This window comes from Lissotriton vulgaris, chromosome 4_1 (assembly GCF_964263255.1).
Source record: "Lissotriton vulgaris chromosome 4_1, aLisVul1.2, whole genome shotgun sequence".
NCBI classification, from domain to species: domain Eukaryota; kingdom Metazoa; phylum Chordata; class Amphibia; order Caudata; family Salamandridae; genus Lissotriton; species Lissotriton vulgaris.
This window is the reverse complement of record NC_141691.1, coordinates 2,014,667,492-2,014,688,685: the sequence shown is the minus strand read 5'-3', so window position 1 is coordinate 2,014,688,685 and position 21,194 is coordinate 2,014,667,492. Positions and strand designations below refer to the sequence as shown.

The 21,194-nt window shown below is 46.3% G+C and overlaps 1 protein-coding gene across 1 annotated transcript in view; it reads left to right on the top strand.

Moving 5' to 3' along the window:
• Positions 1–21,194, top strand: part of LOC147724879 (alanine aminotransferase 2-like) — a 386,240-nt gene that overhangs the window by 244,295 nt on the left and 120,751 nt on the right. Inside the window, exons 3-4 of the mRNA XM_086918124.1 lie at positions 3,100–3,208; positions 12,043–12,176. Coding sequence (XP_086774250.1) covers positions 3,100–3,208; positions 12,043–12,176 — 243 coding nt within the window. The remainder of the gene's footprint in view (positions 1–3,099; positions 3,209–12,042; positions 12,177–21,194) is intronic.

The following is a 21,194-nucleotide window of genomic DNA, read 5'->3' as shown; positions in this document are numbered from 1 at the left end:
CCTTTTGCGTGTGCAAAATAAAGAAGGGCCATGAACGAACCCTATTTAGCGAGTCACAATTCATTTGCGACTCGCTAAATAGGATTAGAGACTCGCTATTAGGAAGGGCTGTTCCGAGGGCGTCCCTTCCTAATAGCGAGTCTGAGTCCTATGTATGACTGTTTTGTGACCGCAATTGCGGTCGCAAAACAGTCGCATCTTACCACCCTTCTTAGAAGGGTGGTAAACCACTGGCAAAAGAGAAGGGGTCTCCAGGGGACTCCTTCCCCTTTGTGAATGCAGGGGAATACATTTTTGAGGAGCAGGCAGGGTTCCCAGGGACCACTACCTGCCCTTAAAATGCATCCCGTTTTCCTTTAAGGAAAATGGGCTGCATTTAAAAAAATATATATATATTTATTTAAAAGCAGTCGCCGACATGGAGGTCTACTGAGCCCAGCAGGCCGCCATAACTGGGAGGCCCAGCCAATCCCAATGGGGTCGCAAATTGCGTTTGCTCATGAATATTAATGAGGCATGCAATTTGCGACCCCATTGGGAATCGCAAAGTGTCTGAGACATCGTTGTACATTGTGATTTGTGACTTGCAAATTGCAACTCGCAATTTGTTTCAATTTGTTTGTCGCAAATCACAATGTTATGTTATGTTATGTTATTTATTCTTTTGTATAGCGCAACGGTTACTCAAAAAGAGTGTCCCGGCGCTTTAGGTAAGGAGAACTGATTCGCAATAACATAACACAATAAAAAGAGAGTACAGAACAAACAGGTAAAAAAGGGACTGCTGGGAGGTCTACTGGGTGAACAACCAGGTTTTAAGACCTCTCCTAAAGTCAAGAAGACTAGTAATCCCCCGAAGTGGGAGCGGAAGCGAATTCCACATCTGTGGAGCCAGCAGGCTGAAGGAACGGCCGCCCAGGCGCGCTCTCTTAACTCGAGGGACAACCGCCAGGAGCAAAGATTCTGACCTCAGAGAGCGAGCCGGATGGTAAAAGGCCAGTCTCTTTTGGAGATACTATGCTCCCACAGCGTGGAGAGCCTTGGAGGCCAAAGTCATAGCCTTAAAGGCGATCCGTTTGCGGATGGGTAGCCAGTGCAGCGTCAACAATAGACCCGAGACGCTGACACGTCTGTTTAGACCAAAAATGGCCCTGGCCGCCGCATTCTGCGCAACTTGAAGCCGCTGCAACAGGTACTCTGGTAGGCCCAGGTAGAGAATGTTGGCATAATCCAACCTGGAGCCTATCAGAGCCTGCACAGTCAGCCTCCTGTGCTCCTCCGACAAAAGAGGCAAAAACCTCCGCAGCATCTTTAATAGACCGAAACAGGTGCCGGTCACCCCAAGGATCTGGGCTTTCATCGTCAGCCCCTTGTCCATCTTAACCCCCAAGTTTTTAGCCATAGGGGAAGAGCCGGACGGAGGGAACATATCGATGGGCCACCAGGCCTGCCAGCTAGGCTCCGTATCGCACCCGAAAAAGAGTACCTCGGACTTATCGGAATTGCACTTGAGGCTGTTCAGTTGGAACCATGTGAACACAGCCCCAAGGCAATTCCGGATACTCTCCCCGTCAAAGTCTGCCCCTCTCTCGCAAGAAAAGAGGAGCTGGGTGTCGTCGGCATACGACACGATCCGGGCACCAAACGACTCCGCCACCGCCGCCAAAGGTGTCATAAAGATGTTAAAGAGGGTCGGGCTCAATATAGAGCCCTGAGGGACCCCGACTCCCAAAGGCGGCATCACGGCGGTGCCAGGCGATGTCCAGACCGTTTGCCGGCGGCCAGCTAGAAAGGACGAAAACCAGCTGAGCACCGTCCCCCGAAGGCCAATCTCATAGAGTCTTGCGAGAAGGCCATGATGGGGGGCGGTGTCAAAAGCCGCCGACAAGTCCAACAACACCAACATGACTTTGCCCCCGGTATCCAACACCCCTTTGATAGTTTCAGAAACCTCAAGGAGCGCGGTCTCGGTGCTACAATTTGAACGGAAGCCAGACTGGGAGTCATGTAAGATCTCGTGGGTCTCCAAAAAGTTGGAGAGCACCGACTGAACGTGTTTCTCCAAAATTTTAACGAGAGCCGGCAACAAAGAAATCGGCCTATAGTTGGCTGGGACCTTCTGGTCAAGACCCGGTTTTTTAAGCAGCGGGATGACCATTGCCTGCTTCCAGACTGGCGGAACCACTCCCTGCCTCAGCGAGAGATTCAGAAGAGGGTTCGCCAGTGGATTGATCACTTCCGCCAACTTACCCAAAAGCTTGGCTGGGCAAGGGTCAAGTGGAGACCCAGATTTCAAATTGCCCATAAGCGCTAAGGAGGCTGGGGCTGGCAAAGATGGAAACTCAGACAATGGTCGTACATCTGGCCCTTTATCATTAAGGAGGTAGCCATGTTGGAGTTCCAGGTCAGATAAGACCTGCACAGCGGTTAGTGGTGGTTTTCACTGCCATTTGGAGTTCATGAACACCCTTGATAGCTTACATGGTAGGCGTGCAGCCTCTCTCTTGTCAGTACTGTTGAAAAAAAAACAGTGAATCACAGGGCTTTACCAACAGCAGTGACAACCCCTAATGTGAAATCCTTTATGTAGGGGTGCCCAATGTAGCTCCACGAGGGTCAAATCCCTACCACATCTGCAAGACATCCAAGATCGCTACTGGCAATGAAAATGTTTTCCATTTCAGTTTATTATATGATCATTTTCTTATATTCTGAACATCTGGCATGGCTGTGGCCGTCATGGGCCAGCCCGTAAGTTGGATACCAATATCTTAGAATGAGTACGAACGTGTGAGAAGATGGAAGGGAAATTGTGGCCAGGCAGCGCTAATACTTTCAGAGTCCAAATGGTTCCCTTATTTACACACCTCTTTCCTGAGACAAACACACACACTCTTGCACCTGTTGTTTGCCCTCTATTTTAAGGTGATTGTATGTGTGTGTGTGTGTTGAGTCCTGGGTGTCCCGTTCTTGCTTGATGATGCTCTTCACTGCTGTGATTGTACATAATGTTTCTTCAGCATTTAGTGGTGCCGTGTTGGGTTCTGCTGTTTGTCATTGTGATTGAACATGTTGTGTTGTTGCCTTCCGCTCTTCCAGGTGACTGCCCTCTGTCTCTACCCTGAGCTGCTGAACGATAACAAATTCCCTGAAGATGCCAAGCAGAAGGCCAGGCGGATCCTGGAAGCGTGTGGTGGACACAGTATTGGTAAGGAGAGGGTTGCGTCTCTTCAATTATCTTATAGATCCTTCATCCTTGCAAATAGGTAGCATGTGTGTGTATATATGTTGTGTTTGTATAGTGTTAAGCGGGTCAAAGGTAAAGATACAGTCGGTGAGTGATTGGAGGTGGAGCTGGGCTGTGAATGTAGACCACAGGTTCATTGTGGTGTGGTGTGCTGTACAGAGGTGTGTCCTCAGCTCTGTTAAAAATGGAGCAGGGAGGGGGCAGTCATGGTGGATACTGGGATGTTGTTCCACATCCTGGTGTACGGAAGTGGGTAGTACTGTTATTATTTCTATTAAAGGGATCTAAGCTGCCATAGAAAACCAATCCACTATCAGATATGTGTTCTTTTATGTACATGTGTTAATTAAACATGGATGTAATTTAGGGGTCATCGTGAACAGTGGCAGCTTTATGCTACCCTCTCCTTTTTTCTGTCATTTTTTCATTACACTAATAGTGAATCATGTTAGATTATTTACTATTAGCATTAGTAAAACGCAGTGCAATTATCTGAAACATGCCCTTTTCTGGCAGCTGAGGTAAGATTTTAAATGTGTGTTGTTTGTGTGGTTGGGGGTGAAAGTGGGTATATGTGAGTGAGAGTGTCTGTATGCCTGAATGTGGGTGTATGTGTAAGCATGCATGTGTGAGTGGTGTAACATTGCATGTGTGAGTGAAAGTCAAAGAGCGTGTGATGTCACTTCTGCTACCCCTGACATTTTAGTGCATTGACGTCCATGGTCAGTTTGTCCTTTGGAGCATCTGGCCCATGGGAGGGGGTGAGGGGGCTTCAATAATACATTAACCGCTCTATCTCTTCACAGGCGCGTACATTGATAGCAAGAGCATTGAGCTCATACGGAATGACGTGGCAAAGTACATCGAGAGTTGAGATGGTGGCATCCCCTCCAACCCAGACGACATCTACCTCACGACTGGAGCCAGCGACTCCATTGTGGTACGTCTCCCCACCCCTGCCCCCGCCCGGAACTCTTTGCATCCGCCCCGGACCTCATGTCAGAATGTTAATCAAAATGCAAAGGGCGCTACAATTGCACTAGGGCCATGTATGGGTAGAGGTTTCTTCCCTCTCAGTACTAGAAGCATCAAGCCCTTGTGTGACTGTCTTCAGGAGAATGTAATATTGCTTATCAGAAAGCAAACACAACATTATGAACTAACTGAAAGACCGGACCCCCTGTTTGCAGCATTGCTGACATCACCCATGATCCGTCTTCCCATGCTGCGTCACTCTTTATTCCAATCCCACGTTTCATCCAATCAGTGTTCACGTTTTGTTGTTTTCTATTGTAGTGGTAACCTGGGCATGATCATTCTGCCACCATGCCTTCTTAACTATCCAAATGGACCAATCCTCCTATAACTCAGAAAACAGCTGTAGACCCCTCTCTCAAAGAACATTCCACATTGACAGCTTCAAGAGGCCCTCTCCTCTTCTTGTCCAGATTTCCGTAGCCGGCTCCCTGCACATCTATAAATGATGCTCCCCATAATCCTGGCCACCAGCCTCGTACCGTGCTGCCCGTGGTTATGTCCCTGTGTCTGTACGTGCTAAGAGGGTGGCAACAGGGAACCTCAAATGGATTGAAGAGGATTTAAACTTAACTCACTCCTTAATGCCCCCCACACCAGCTAAAGGGCTCTTTAGCTTTTCGACAATCGAGTTCTTTAAAGACTTGAAGAAGATTGACTCAGACAATAAATTAAAAGGGAAATGTTTAAATATGAGATGTTAATAGAAATGACCCTGTACTGCTGGAGTGCAACCTATGAGATCATTCTCAAACTATTAGACAGAGAGCGCTCTATTGTGGTAATGGATGAAAACTTTTATAGAACGAAGGAAGAGCAGCATGAACCGGTACAAACACGCATCTCACGTTGGATGGAGAGCCAACCAATGAAAATAGGGCGGCAATGAAGAACATTTTGTAAATTGCCAGTACATGCATTGGATCACTGAAAACAAAAACCGTTTTCGGTAAACAAATTTCTAAGAATTCCTATCATATATATGTATTTCCAAAATAAGCAAACACTTGCACATCCCAACACGAAGACCTGATATTTCAGGTATCAATTCAATACGGCAAACAGTAGGTCTGTATGTAGGTTTTTTCTGCATCTAAAGGTAATATAATTTCTACAGTATTAGGGTGTCTTGCATAGATTCACATGCCTGAATCATTCCCCGTCGTCGGCGTGGGAGTCTCACCATATATAAAAAAGCAATAATATCCTTAGAAAAACTTGGTAATAACCAACCAGGAAGTAAAGTAGCCCAAGCTACAAGAGTAAAAACTTCCACACTCATGACTATCCTAGTCATTTTGTATAGTCCAAACTGCAGCCAATCAGGCGACAGCACCCACCAGAATGTTCTCCCCAGAGGCTCAGGCTCTCAGATATTCTACAAACGTCGTGTGAAGGGAGTCTTCCTGAGCTCTGCTCAGTTCTTCTCAAGTTTCTTCAGGATTTCTTGATTTTAGGATGTCTTCCTCAAATAAATCTTTATTCAGGCCTTGTGAGTCTTTTGGTAAGCTCCGGCTTTTCTCAGAAGATCCCCACAAGAAATGCATTTACTGCCTGTATCCAGACCATCAAGTGAAGGACTGCAAAATATGTAGGACCTTCCCTCAAAAAACCCTCAGGGACAGAGAGGGCTGCTTACTTCTGTGGCTACAGAAGCTCAAGGATCAAGATAATCCACTGTCTGAAGTAATCAGTATTGCCTCTGGGTCTACTGTGGCTTCTAGGAAGAGAGCTGCTGATGAGGTATTATCTTCTCCTGGGGCCAAGGTTGTGAGGAGACAGCAACCTTCTAAGGGGCCAGAGAGGCCTTCCACTTCTAAGGCTACTCCCCCTGGTAAGAGCCAACCTTTGCCATCCACACCCCTGAGAAGATCAACCAGGATTTTACCTGAAAAACCAACTTCTGAGAAGACTCTGCCTCAGAAGAAGACCCTGTCGTCGACGACGCCGTCGATGACCCCTTCGTCGACAAAGTTTTCTGTCGACCCAACATCTACGGTAACCTATTTTTTCACCTAAACCTGAGATGATCATGTCGTCGGTGTCTCCTCCGTTGACATCGGTCTATGTCTCAGTGAAGCCTATCTCATCGACAAAGGAATCTACATCTGTCATCGTCGGCGCCCCGTCAACCTCAAAGTCTAAGAAAGTTCAGTTGACGACGGCTTCATCATCTACGCCACCGTGGACGGTCACTTCGTCGTCGTCGACGACCTCCTCGTCGACGACGAGCTCTTCGACGAAACCTGCATTGTCAACGGCCAAATCGTCGACGAAGACTTTATCGTCGACGAGACTTTATCGTCGACCAAGACTTCATCGTCGACGAAGACTTAATTGTCGACGAAATCCTCCTTGTCGTTAAAGACTACTTTATCGTCGACGACTCCCTCGTCGGCGTTATCATCTTCAGGACCTATTCCTCCGTCGACGAGCCCGTCAACGGTTCTTCCGTCAACACCACAACTGTCTACATGTACAACAATTCAAGTTTGGTCACCATCTACGGCTTTTGCATCTAATCCATCTACGGCGAAGCCTTCCTTGTTACAGAGGCACGGTTCTGGCTAGAACCTTTATCTCCATTACAGTAATGAAGACTCTGAATTGAATGGTAGGTTTGTAGCAGCAACAAGTCCTTCAAAACTGCTCATCAAATACCAAGAAGAGGATCAGGATGATCAACCTTTGCCTGAACATGTGACATCAACCATCACTAGTGTTCTAACAGCCCAGATGCCTGTGACATTATTAACTAATCTCCAACTCATGCTAAACGATTATTAACAGCGTTTCCCGCCATCTGAGTCAGCGGTTTCTGTACCTCCTACACCTGTGGTACAGGCTTCCACATCTGAATTCAGGTCTCCAAGGCCTCTTTCGCCAGTAACTTCTCATGAACCTGAGGAACAATAATCATCAGAGGATGAAGAGAGAGAGGAAGGTGAAGTTGATGACAGATCCTGGTTGTCTGAGTGGGATGAATATCAAATCCAGACGCCTTCTCCTTCACTTCCGATTCCTGCCGATTCACCTCCAGTGGACATTGGGGGTTTTCACCTTCTTATGGAGAGAGCAACACGACATTTCTTTATTCCTATGGAAACTACGAAGGAGGAATGTTTCCTTTATGACTTCAAAGACCAACCAAGGAAACAGATACAGACAATTCCAAGTATTGATTTCATATGGAAAAAAAATCTTAAGGTGATGTGTACTCCTGCATCTATCCCGCCAGTATTGCCACTTATAGATAAAAAGTATAAGGCACCAGAAAAATCCCCAGCTTGCCTTATAGGTCACCCAAAGACAGATTCCGTGATCGTCCAGGCTGCACAAAAACGGTCCAGAAATACTTCATTACTGATTATAGCCCCACCTGATAGAGACCGCAGGCATCTAGATTCTATTGGAAAACGAGTATCTACGATGGCTGCGACAACTGTTCGTGCGGCCAATTCTTTGGCCATTCTGGGTCGGTACGACCGGCAGATATGGTCTGACATCTCACCATACGGCGACATGCTTCCAGAACCTGCGAAATCTGAAGCTCTGAAGATACTGCAAGAGGGAGAGAGAATCTCAGCCGAGATTATAGATTGTGCAGTGGATGTGGCTTCTACTGGGTTCAGACAGCTAGCGGGGTCTGCTGTCCTACGACCACAGAGCTGTCTTAAGGCAACTTCGTTTCATCAGGAGGTGCAAGCTAAAGTTCTGGACATGTCCTTCAATGGGGAGTTTTTGTTTGGCCCTCAGGAAGAAGAAGCCTTACAAACAATTAAGAAGGACACTGAAACAGCCAGATCCCTTGGCACCTTGCAGTTTCGAAAGCCGCCCTTTAGAGGTGCGAGAGGACGTGGATCGTCCTCAAATAGAAGAAGTTATAACTAACAATCTTCCTACAGATCTTATCAAGGGAATCAGCACTACCAGTCCCAACGTTACCAATCTTATGGCCAGCGCAACACCACCTATTCCCAGAATAAGAAAAAGCCTGCCTACCGCGGAAAAGATTCCAATAAAATCCAATGAGTGTCCCCACCTGCCACCGCTACTGCCGCAGTCCCATGTAAAAATTGAAGGAAGAATCTCAAAATGTTACTCAAACTGGTCCTCGATAACGTCGGACAGGTGGGTCCTGGACATTGTGGCCATGGGCCATGCTCTCGAATTCGAAAAGTTTCCTCCAAACGTCCCTCCAAAAGGTCCACGTCAAGCTCATCTAAAGGAGTTGTTTTCCCAGATCAATCTGATGTTACAAAAAGGAGCAATCGAAAAAGTCCCTCAAGGTCAGAGAGGAACAGGATTCTATTCAAGGTTCTTTCTCATAAGTAAAAAAAACGGAGACTGGCGTCCAATTCTAGACCTTCGTTCCCTCAACAAGTATTTGAAGAAGCTATTGTTTCGGATGCTATCGCTTCTGGAAATACTGCATCTTCTCTCGGCAGGGGATTACATGGCCACCCTGGACCTTCAAGACGCATATTTCTACGTTCCCATTTTACCCCTTCACAGGAAGTTCCTGCGTTTCAGAGTGGCATGGACTACGATCGGCACCCAGAGTGTTAACGAAGGTCCTAGCTCCGGTAGCAGCATACCTCCGGCTGGAGGGAATTCAAATATTTCCCTACTTGGACGATTGCCTTATCAAGGTGAGTTCCTTCTCAAACACAAACATCCACGAACAACGATGTCTGTCTCTCTTCCAGTCATTGGGACTCTCTATCAATCTCTGCAAGTCACACCTTTTTCCTTCCCAAAGACAAATGTTCTTAGGAGCAACCTTGGACACACAACTGGTCCGATCTTTCATATCGGACGAGACGCAAGAAAGGATACAAAACATGGCTCAGATGTTACTCTCAAGAAGATCAGTTTCAGTCCGACAGTTCAAGTCTTTTCTGGGAATGGTTTCTTCTTGTATCCCGTTCATACCAAATTGCCGCCTCAGATTGAGGCCTCTGCAGGAAGAACTCAACCTTCAATGGCTGCAAGTCTCCATTTCATTCATGGATCTCATTCACATCACTCCTCGGATGCGAGAGGCTTTTCTCTGGTGAAGCAGAAGGCCAGGCGGATCCTGGAAGCGTGTGGTGGACGGTAAAATACCATCACTCCGCATTTTTTACTCCGCATACTTTCACTCCTCATACCATTAGTACGCAGGTACCTTTACTCCGCATTTTTTCATTCCGCATGCCTTCATATATTATATGCTTTTATCTCGCATGCTTTTATGACGAAAATCATTTTAAAAGCATGATTGGTAAAAGTATATGTTTTAAGGTAAGTTGTAAGGTAAGTATATGGTTTTTTTTGGGTTCAGGGGTATTTTAAGGGTGGGTTTGGGTTATGGGGTGCAGGGGTATTTATGGGTTAAGGGGTACAGGGGTATTTTTAGGGTTCAGGGGTAGGTTTGCGTTTTGGGGTACAGGGGTATTTTTAGGGTTCAGGGGTAGGTTTCTGTTTTGGGGTACAGGGGTATTTTTAGGGTTCAGGGGTTGTTTTGTGTTTTGGGGTACAGGGGTATTTTTAGGGTTCAGGGGTAGGTTTGCGTTTTGGGGTACAGGGGTATTTTTAGGGTTCAGGGGTTGTTTTGGGTTTTGGGGTACAGGGGTATTTTTAGGGTTCAGGGGTTGTTTTGGGTTTTGGGGTACAGGGGTATTTTTAGGGTTGTTTTGGGTTTTAGGGTTTAGGGGTATTTTTAGGGTTCAGGGGTTGTTTTGGGTTTTGGGGTACAGGTGTATTTTTAGGGTTCAGGGGTTGTTTTGGGTTTTGGGGTACAGGGGTATTTTTAGGGTTCAGAGGTTGTTTTGGGTTTTGGGGTACAGGGGTATTTTTAGGGTTCAGGGTTTGTTTTGGGTTTTTTTCAGGTACAGGGGTATGTTTAGGGTTCAGGGGTTGTTTTGGGTTTTGGGGTACAGGGGTATTTTTAGAGTTCAGGGGTTTTGGGTTTTGGGGTACAGGGGTATTTTTAGGGTTCAGAGGTTGTTTTGGGTTTTGGGGTACAGGGGTATTTTTAGGGTTCAGGGGTTGTTTGGGGTTTTGGGGTACAGGGGTATTTTTAGGGTTCAGGGGTAGGTTTGGGTTTTGGGGTACAGGGGTATTTTTAGAGTTCAGGGGTTGTTTTGGGTTTTGGGGTACAGGGGTATTTTTAGGCTTCAGGGGTTGTTTTGGGTTTTGGGGTACAGGGGTATTTTTAGGGTTCAGGGGTTGTTTTGGGTTTTGGGGTACAGGTGTATTTTTAGGGTTCAGGGGTTGTTTTGGGTTTTGGGGTACAGGGGTATTTTTAGGGTTCAGGGGTTGTTTTGTGTTTTGGGGTACAGGGGTATTTTTAGGGTTCAGGGGTATGTTTGGATTTTGGGGTACAGGGGTATTTTTAGGGTCAGGATGGGTTAGTGTTTAAGGGTGCTGGGGTATTTAAAGGGACTAGGGAGGAATTAGTTTTTAGGGTATATATATATATATATATATATATATATATATATATATATATATATATATATATATATATATATATATGTATATATATGTGTGTGTGTGTGTATTATTAATATAGTTCTAAATATAATGTAATTTTAAAGACTTAATTCTTCATTTTATTTTAAATTATATATATATGTGTGTGTATATATATATATATATATATATATATAAATATATATATATATATATATATATATATATATATATATATATCTTTAAAGATAAAGTACTTTTACAAAGTATATGACTTCACCACACATGCATTTGCGTTATAATTGCATGCGGAGTGAAGTCATATGCGTTGTGAAAATTTGCGGAATCATGGCATGAGGAGTAATGGGTTTTGCGGACTTAAAAATGCGGAGTGATGGTATGCAGGATTTTTTTTTGCGGAATGGAAAGACATATTCGTGGTGGACACAGTATTGGTAAGTAAAGGGTTGCGTCACTTCAATTATCTTATAGATGCTTCATCCTTGCAAATAGGTAGCATGTGTGTGTATATATGTTGTGTTTGTATAGTGTTAAGCGGGTCAAAGGTAAAGGTACAGTCGGTGAGTGATTGGAGGTGGAGCTGGGCTGTGAATGTGGACTGCAGGTTCATTGTGGTGTGGTGTGCTGTACAGAGGTGTTTCCTCAGCTATGTTAAAACTGGAGCAGGGAGGAGGCAGTCATGGTGGATACGGGGATGTTGTTCCACATCCTGGTGTACGGAAGTGGGTAGTACTGTTATTACTTCCATTAAAGGGATCTAAACTGCCATAGAAAACCAATCCACTATCAGATATGTGTTCTTTTATGTACATGTGTTAATTAAACATGGATGTAATTTAGGGGTCATCGTGAACAGTGGCAGCTTTATGCTACCCTCTCCTTTTTTCTGTCATTTTTTCATTACACTAATAGTGAATCATGTTAGATTATTCACTATTAGCATTAGTAAAACGCAGTGCAATTATCTGAAACATGCCATTTTCTGGCAGCTGAGGTAAGATTTTAAATGTGTGTTCTTTGCGTGGTTGAGGGTGAAAGTGGGTATATGTGAGTGAGAGTGTCTGTATGCCTGAATGTGGGTGTATGTGTAAGCATGCATGTGTGAGTGGTGTAACATTGCATGTGTGAGTGAAAGTCAAAGAGCGTGTGATGTCACTTCTGCTACCCCTGACATTTTAGTGCATTGACGTCCATGGTTCAGTTTGTCCTTTGGAGCATCTGGCCCATGGGAGGGGGTGAGGGGGCTTCAATAATACATTAACCACTCTATCTCTTCACAGGCGCGTACATTGATAGCAAGAGCATTGAGCTCATACGGAATGACGTGGCAAAGTACATCGAGAGGCGAGATGGTGGCATCCCCTCCAACCCAGACGACATCTACCTCACGACTGGAGCCAGCGACTCCATTGTGGTACGTCTCCCCACCCCGGCCCCCGCCCGGAACTCTTTGCATCCGCCCCGGACCTTATGTCAGAATGTTAATCAAAATTCAAAGGGCGCTATAATTGCACTAGGGCCATGTATGGGTAGAGGTTTCTTCCCTCTCAGTACTAGAAGCATCAAGCCCTTGTGTGACTGTCTTCAGGAGAATGTAATATTGCTTATCAGAAAGCAAACACAACATTATGAACTAACTGAAAGACCGGGCCCCCTGTTTGCAGCATTGCTGACATCACCCATGATCCGTCTTCCCATGCTTCGTCACTCTTTATTCCAATCCCACGTTTCATCCAATCAGTGTTCACGTTTTGTTGTTTTCTATTGTAGTGGTAACCTGGGCATGATCATTCTGCCACCATGCCTTCTTAACTATCCAAATGGACCAATCCTCCTATAACTCAGAAAACAGCTGTAGACCCCTCTCTCAAAGAACATTCCACATTGACAGCTTCAAGAGGCCCTCTCCTCTTCTTGTCCAGATTTCCGTAGCCGGCTCCCTGCACATCTATAAATGATGCTCCCCATAATCCTGGCCACCAGCCTCGTACCGTGCTGCCCGTGGTTATGTCCCTGTGTCTGTACGTGCTAAGAGGGTGGCAACAGGGAACCTCAAATGGATTGCAGAGGATTTAAACTTAACTCACTCCTTAATGCCCCCCACACCAGCTAAAGGGCTCTTTAGCTTTTCGACAATCGAGTTCTTTAAAGACTTGAAGAAGATTGACTCAGACAATAAATTAAAAGGGAAATGTTTAAATATGAGATGTTAATAGAAATGACCCTGTACTGCTGGAGTGCAACCTATGAGATCATTCTCAAACTATTAGACAGAGAGCGCTCTATTGTGGTAATGGATGAAAACTTTTATAGAACGAAGGAAGAGCAGCATGAACCGGTACAAACACGCATCTCACGTTGGATGGAGAGCCAACCAATGAAAATAGGGCGGCAATGAAGAACATTTTGCAAATTGCCAGTACATGCATTGGATCACTGAAAACAAAAACCGTTTTCGGTAAACACATTTCTAAGAATTCCTATCATATATATGTATTTCCAAAATAAGCAAACACTTGCACATCCCAACACGAAGACCTGATATTTCAGGTATCAATTCAATACGGCAAACAGTAGGTCTGTATGTAGGTTTTTTCTGCATCTAAAGGTAATATAATTTCTACAGTATTAGGGTGTCTTGCATAGATTCACATGCCTGAATCATTCCCCGTCGTCGGCGTGGGAGTCTCGCCATATATAAAAAAGCAATAATATCCTTAGAAAAACTTGGTAATAACCAACCAGGAAGTAAAGTAGCCCAAGCTACAAGAGTAAAAACTTCCACACTCATGACTATCCTAGTCATTTTGTATAGTCCAAACTGCAGCCAATCAGGCGACAGCACCCACCAGAATGTTCTCCCCAGAGGCTCTGGCTCTCAGATATTCTACAACACGTCGTGTGAAGGGAGTCTTCCTGAGCTCTGCTCAGTTCTTCTCAAGTTTCTTCAGGATTTCTTGATTTTAGGATGTCTTCCTCAAATAAATCTTTATTCAGGCCTTGTGAGTCTTTTGGTAAGCTCCGGCTTTTCTCAGAAGATCCCCACAACAAATGCATTTACTGCCTGTATCCAGACCATCAAGTGAAGGACTGCAAAATATGTAGGACCTTCCCTCAAAAAACCCTCAGGGACAGAGAGGGCTGCTTACTTCTGTGGCTACAGAAGCTCAAGGATCAAGATAATCCACTGTCTGAAGTAAGCAGTATTGCCTCTGGGTCTACTGTGGCTTCTAGGAAGAGAGCTGCTGATGAGGTATTATCTTCTCCTGGGGCCAAGGTTGTGAGGAGACAGAAATTTCAGGTATCAATTCAATAAGGCAAACAGTAGGTCTGTATGTAGGTTTTTTCTGCATCTAAAGGTGATATAATTTCTACAGTATTAGGGTGTCTTGCATAGATTCACATGCCTGAATCATTCCCCGTCGTCGGCGTGGGAGTCTCACCATATATAAAAAAGCAATAATATCCTTAGAAAAACTTGGTAATAACCAACCAGGAAGTAAAGTAGCCCAAGCTACAAGAGTAAAAACTTCCACACTCATGACTATCCTAGTCATTCTGTATTGTCCAAACTGCAGCCAATCAGGCGACAGCACCCACCAGAATGTTCTCCCCAGAGGCTCAGACTCTCAGATTTTCTCACACAGGAGTGACGCTAAAAACATCCTAGCCTAAGAGCCTCTGAGGGGAGGTGAGCGGGTTGCATGTGAATCTATGAAAGACACAATACTGGAGAACCACAGATTACAGGTAAGTAACTATTGTTCTTCTCCAGTTAGGGTGTCTTTCATAGATTCACATGCCTGAATCAGAGTAGATAGCAGTACCGAAATAATGCTTGGAAGACGCTATTTGTAACATCAGTTTTTACATAGCAAGTATATACATTCACATAATACAATGTCAACATTCATATATGCATGAAAAAACTTGCAATCACATTTCAGAGTAGTTTATAAATATCTAAAAACCTTTTGAAGTGATTTCTTCTTGTATTTGCCTTTTTAAACATCCCATACTGCTCATTTTAGTAAAATACTTGGTAGACGCAATATATGAAATTCCTTAGATCAGAGGTTCCTCACATTTTGACTTCTGTGGACCCCTACTTAATTTTCACTGAAATCCGGGCACCCCACTGAATTATTATTGGAATCCGTGGACCCCGGCCTCAGCAATTTTGATAACTGCAAACCAATACAAAGAGATACAGAGACATGCAATCATCAAACAAATACACCAACGATTAAATATTTTATTTAATTTAAAAATACATTAAAAAGAATCTACAGTTTCATTTAAATAGGAGAGATTCAGCTTTTCTAAATTATTTCCCTGGATTGGTGTAATTTCAGCCCAGTGATGCCAACACGATATTCTTTTATAGAGACTATAATGTTAAAAAGCAGATGGACTAAAGAAAGGGCAGTGTTAGATTGGATGTTTCATATAGGGTCATAGGTCAGAATGTTGTACAGAGAAAAATCATCTGAAATGAATACCATGCACTAAGTATCCTTCACAAAAATGTCCTCTCATTGTATTACTAGCTCTGTTTCGGCTGCATCTCTGTGGAGCATCTGTACAACACAATATTTATGGCAGCCAATATCCCAGCAACAGTATTCGGGTGCCACACTGCCATTACTGTCCCTGGGCGTGGGACTCCGTTGATGTGACCCGGTTGTGGAGCCCTGCTGCAAAGGATGGGGCAAGCAGTGCTTTGGCTTTCATTTGTGCAACTGGTGCAGTGCCACCACTAGTACCCCCAAGTATGGCTTTGTTTTATTAAGTGGGTACGGGCCCATTTCTTTGCTTATATTAAGGCCCATGCCACCCTTACTACCACACAGGGTGCGTCTGGGAATGCTGCTGGCATGTCCATGCCCTTGCAGCCTGTCTGACAAAGAGTGTCCCTTTCCAAACTAAGGCCCCGCCCGCATTCCCTAATAGGGCACCAGGTGTGTATGAGTTTGAAACTTTACTCGGTCAAAGCTCGTCAGAGATAGCATACCGGGCACATAAGATGTCATGGACTCTATACCGAGGTACGTCACAGATTTTGTATACATGAACACACGCAGAGCACACACAGGGCACAAGTCCTATAAAAAGAAGTGGGGGGACTGACCAAGTAAGACAATATGCAAATTACCTCATCACGTTACGACCTAGCGTTATAAAATAAATAGAATAATGCTATTTAAATTATTTGTGTAAATACTGGGACAGACAAACTCATCTGACAGTCTTACAATGTCTGAATTTATATACAGGGACAGATAATAGGCAAAAGCATGCCTCTCTTAAGTACCTGTGAAGAGAAGGTAAGCTGTGTGCCTTTGTTTCCCTCTGTGGATTTACATTTAAATGTAAGGTTCCAGGCCACCCCCAGTCAGCATATATAAACAAATGGAGGCCGGAGGGCCCCTTAACTTTGGCCCAGCTGGAGGTGAAACAAGCATTTACAAGGCACTGGTTTCGCCTTTGGAAAAGTTAGAGCTATTGGCATGTAAATGACAAACTTTGTATTTATGTGTTGGTTTTGGCATTTACATTGCCATTAGCTTAATCTCTCGCAATGTGAGACCTATTGTACCCTACGGACAAGCTCAGCAGACAGCAATTACTACCACACACACACAGAGCCACACACACACACAGAGCCACACACACACAGAGACACACACAGAGACACACACACACCCAGAGACACACACACACACCCAGACCCCCCCACACACACACCCACCCAGAGCCCCCCCACACACACCCACCCAGAGCCACACACACACACCCACACCCAGAGCCACACACACACACACACACACACACCCAGAGCCCCCCACACACACACACACCCCCAGAGTCCCCCCCACACACACACCCACCCAGAGCCCCCCACACACACACCCACCCAGAGCCCCACACACACACACCCACCCAGAGCCCCACACACACACACCCACCCAGAGCCCCACACCCACACCCACCCAGAGCCCCACACACACACACCCACCCAGAGGCAGGGCAGCCCACATCTCACTTCTTGCTGTTTGAACAATATATTTGGGGACTAAGAGTGTATTGCTACGTTCTCCCTACCTCTCTTCACAGAAAAATGTAGGACTAACACAAAAACACACAAAATCTTTCACTCTGAGGAAAGGCAAGTAACCATATACATTGCTAATCCACGGTTTCTGAGGAAAAAGCAACGGCCAGCCACCCCGTTATTGTCATCTACCACGCACTGAAAAATACTTAGCCAACAATTGCTTTTCCATCAAAACCTGAACAGGAATGAGACTTATAGGCAAAGACACAGAAACTCGATCCATAAAGAATGGAAGAATACCTTGGTGGTACCCATGTCCCCATTCTGTAAGCTCTTGTGGGTGAAAGCAGTATGCGATGAAGGGAGCTCACCCAAAGCCCCTCTACGTTGTAGGTGGGTATATTTTTTTAATTGTGTATTTTTTGATTGGATCTGGCTTGTGAATTAACTAGAGGTGTCTCCAGACCAGGTCTAAAAGGCCTAGCACTGATGCAGGGAGTAAGTAGCCAGAGCGAAAAGCAGAGGTGCCCAACATTGGTTTATGAAGGCCAACGCCACTGTAGATTTCCAGGATAACCATAGACTTTATCATTTCATGCAGGTAATGCACAGCAACCAGAGTGACCAACTAACTCCAGGCCATGTCACACAGGTTCCAGTCCTAGGCTTTAATGTATCAGCCAAATGCATTCTGGGTGTCGTAGTTGCTCCTATTTAAATAATTAGACGAACTTAACTGATTACTATGATTTGTAGGGAAACAGTTCAGGACTGGAAACAGTTTGTGTGATGTACTGGAGTAAGGACCCCCCCCCCCCCCCCCCCAACCAAACGCACAGCGACTGACCCGTCTATTTATTTATGAATCGGAAAGGAAATCAGAGGCGGAGGGAAGCGGACAGTTTGAGGATGTGGTGTGAAGAGGCGGGAGGAGAAATATACACGCACAATTTCCTACGAACCTCGCATTTCCTTTGCGGAAAACGGTGTTATAATGAACACTCGTTTCCGTGTGTAAGAACCTTCAGCCCCCCAAGATTTCACAACCCCGTCCTGTCCAGCCCGCAAACAGAAGCACAACAGTGACTGCGCCCCTCTTTACCAACAGACCACGTGCCATCCACAACGCCTGCACCAGTCACTCACCCACCCTCCCCGGGGCTTCATTTGTGAAAGAGTAAGTGCAGGGCCCGAAGTTTTGCTCAGAAGCTCGTGGCCAGCGCGGGAGTCCGGGCCTCATAACACTGTTCATTCTGGGACTGCTCGAATTGTCACATCGTTCGGACCGTGTGGCACCTGCAGCCACCCCTGCCGCGCCACCAGGGGCAGATCCGGGCCCAGCTTCAGCACATAGAACCCTAGCAAGAGCAGCCCCCAGCTTTAGGGTGACCTGGCGTCCCGGTTTGTCCGGGTGGGTCCCGCTTTCCAACAGATATTTCAGTATATCCCGGTTTTTACAGTGGGTCAGCTGAAAACAGTGAGACACTTTTTCAGGTGTTCAAAAACAGGGCTGGTTAGCAGCTGTTATAAGTAAGCACTTTTATTAACGGGTCTGAGGCCGATTTTAAAAATTACCTTTTATTTATTTGTCTAGTGCCCCTACTGCGTTGATGAGGGCTGTTATTCTTTGCCACTTCGCTGTTTAAAATTGTAGTCCTTCCTCAATTTTTGCTAAATGTCCCGGTTTTTGGGTCAAAAGATCTGGTCGCCCTACCCACCTCCCAAATGAGTCAGACCCCGTTCATGTCCTCTGCTCGCACTAAAAGGAAGTATCCTGCCCCCTCCATCATCAGCGAAAGTCTCTGTCCCCACCCGGCAGTGACGTCACTGCCAAGTCACCCCGTGTTTTGTCACTTTGGGTCAGTCGCAGCTTGTCAGCCAACACCCCACCTTAACCCCGCGCATAGATGGATTTCTAAGCCCACACCTATATTTGTGAATGCGAGGCGAAAACAGGTCACGTGACTCAGTGGACTGACGCATCAGCTGAGACCCCATGGTCAGGGGGTACCACAGATTTTCATTGATGGGAAAAATAAGCACCACTAATTAGGTTAACGGTAGCTAGCGCCATGACGCATCCTGCTGGACGTGCGCTTTACAAATAGGTATATTATGCGGCTGGCTAAAAAGCCTGGACTGGCTACAGGTGTCTGTCATGCCTGAAGCTAAACTGACAGCTCAGGAATGACGCCCCCCCCCCCCCAAATCACAGACAGGAAGGAGCCTGTCTCAGGGGAGCAGAGACAGCCCCTGCTAACTCTCCCAGAGGGGACGCACCTCCCAATCAGACTCCATCTCCCACAATCCCTTGCTCTGCGAGGACTGCGCCCCCTCTGCAGGGACAACCTCGGCCCCTCCAGCAGCTTACAGCCCCTGCCTTGACCCCCCCCCCCCCTCCCCAAAGCTGGCGCTCTCTGCATCTCCACCCCACAGCCCTGCACGCCCCTCACCTCCGGGTGCTGCTCCTCTGAAGAATGAGAATGGAGAATGCAGAATGAGGAGGGGGGACACGGAGGAAGGCAGGACCACACGGAGAGCGGGAGGGGGGACGGCGGGAGGAGGGACACGGAGGCAGGCAGGACAGCAGCAAGCACGGCCCGGCCGGACCAGATTCGGGGGCGTTCCCGGCTTTTGGCTGACGTAGCATGACGTAGCCAAAAGCCAAAAATTCTCGGGAACGCCCCCGAATCTGGTCCGGCCATGACGGACGCCTCTCTGTTCCAATGGCTAGCCTCCATTTATGGAGCTAGCCAATGAAACAGAGGGCGGATTCCAGAGCAACATACTGTAACTCATTAGATTTCTCCTGCGCAAAAGCTGCTTGCGCAGCTTTTTTGCAGTCGAAACCTAAAAAGGCTCCCTTGCTGCCTGCATGTTGCTGCTGGGCAGTGGGCATGGAAAGCAGACAACGTGCAGGTGCTGCAGAACATGTCCCATTGTCTGAAAATTACACCAGGACAAGTTCAGTATATTTCTGTAGAGCCCAACTTCTTGGTAGGGGGGACGGCGTCCACCCTCTGAAAAGAGTGGGGGGATGCTGTGTACCTGCGTGTACCCCTGACTCGAGCCCTGAACACACGTGTAAAAGATGGTAGAAGGCATGTCACAGATTTATATTGGGACACAAGACGTGCCACAGAGATACACCTGGGCACGAGAAATGTCACTGTGGTTCTGAGAATTATGGACCCTGCTATGATGTGGTATCGAGGCCCAACACTCGTGTCACAAAATATCATCCAATCATGACGAATTTGGTATCGGCAGACCAGTAATGACTTGGACATTATACCTGTGCATTTGCGTCGTGATCGAGCAATGCAACCACCTTAAAACAGTAGTTTCTGCCTTGAACCCTCGAGGTTCCATCTTGTGAGCGGCATCCATCTTGTGGGTTGCCCTTACATAGTCAATAGACCAAGGCCGAATTCGAGCTGAAAGGACATGTCCATCTTTGCTGACTCCTCTCTGACCTGGGCGAGCTGCCTCCACTGCCTCCAGCCAAACCTGTTCGGGCAGTCCCCAACCCACTGGCCGAGCGAGATTAACATCAAGGCACAACATGTCATAAACCATTCACTGCATACAAAACCACGCTTATCACACACACACCTGTCCCGGTTTCTTCTTCATGGCTAGTTTTACAAGGAGGAGGTGCCCGATTTTATTGGGGTTTCATCGATATCTGATGGTAGTTCTGGGCCTGGCCGGGTAATCCATCACGAACTGGACATACGAAAATGTAGGCTGACCATCATGACTTTGCTTTTCCATTGTTGTGAAAATATGTATATGACCATACTGTAAACTAAAGAATTCTTGCCTGAAGTGTAATATTGTGTATAAAAAGAGAAGGCTGGCTCTGTAAAAACGAACAGTCTCCTGAGAATATACAACCCGTGCTGTTGTACTTCTAGGACGCTTGTTACTTGGTTGCAGCCAATAAAACTCGATCTTTGACATCACCTAGAAGACTCTGTGTTTCTGTGGTCCAGAACAGGAAGAACCAAGAGGTCTCTGGGTGTTGTTCCCCTGGCACCACCGGGTTCCTAAAAACCCGGTACCTCAGTTTGGCGCCCAACTCGGGCGGTATCAAGCGGTGTCGGTCCAAGCCAGATGTTCGTGAGGAGCTTCGTGTGAAAATTCCAGAGGGCGGCCAGCAACTTCAGCGACCCCTGTATCTCGACGTGGTTCCGAAGGTCTTTGCTGCGAGGTTCCCCGCGTCCCAACGGCTACGAAGGACTGCTGCCCTGACTATCGCCCTGTTTTGGACCCATCGATACTTGGTAGAGCGAAACGATAGACGAGTCTTCTAGTGACATCATCGATCATCGATACTTCAGTTAAGTATAAGTGGAGCGTCTCCCAGTC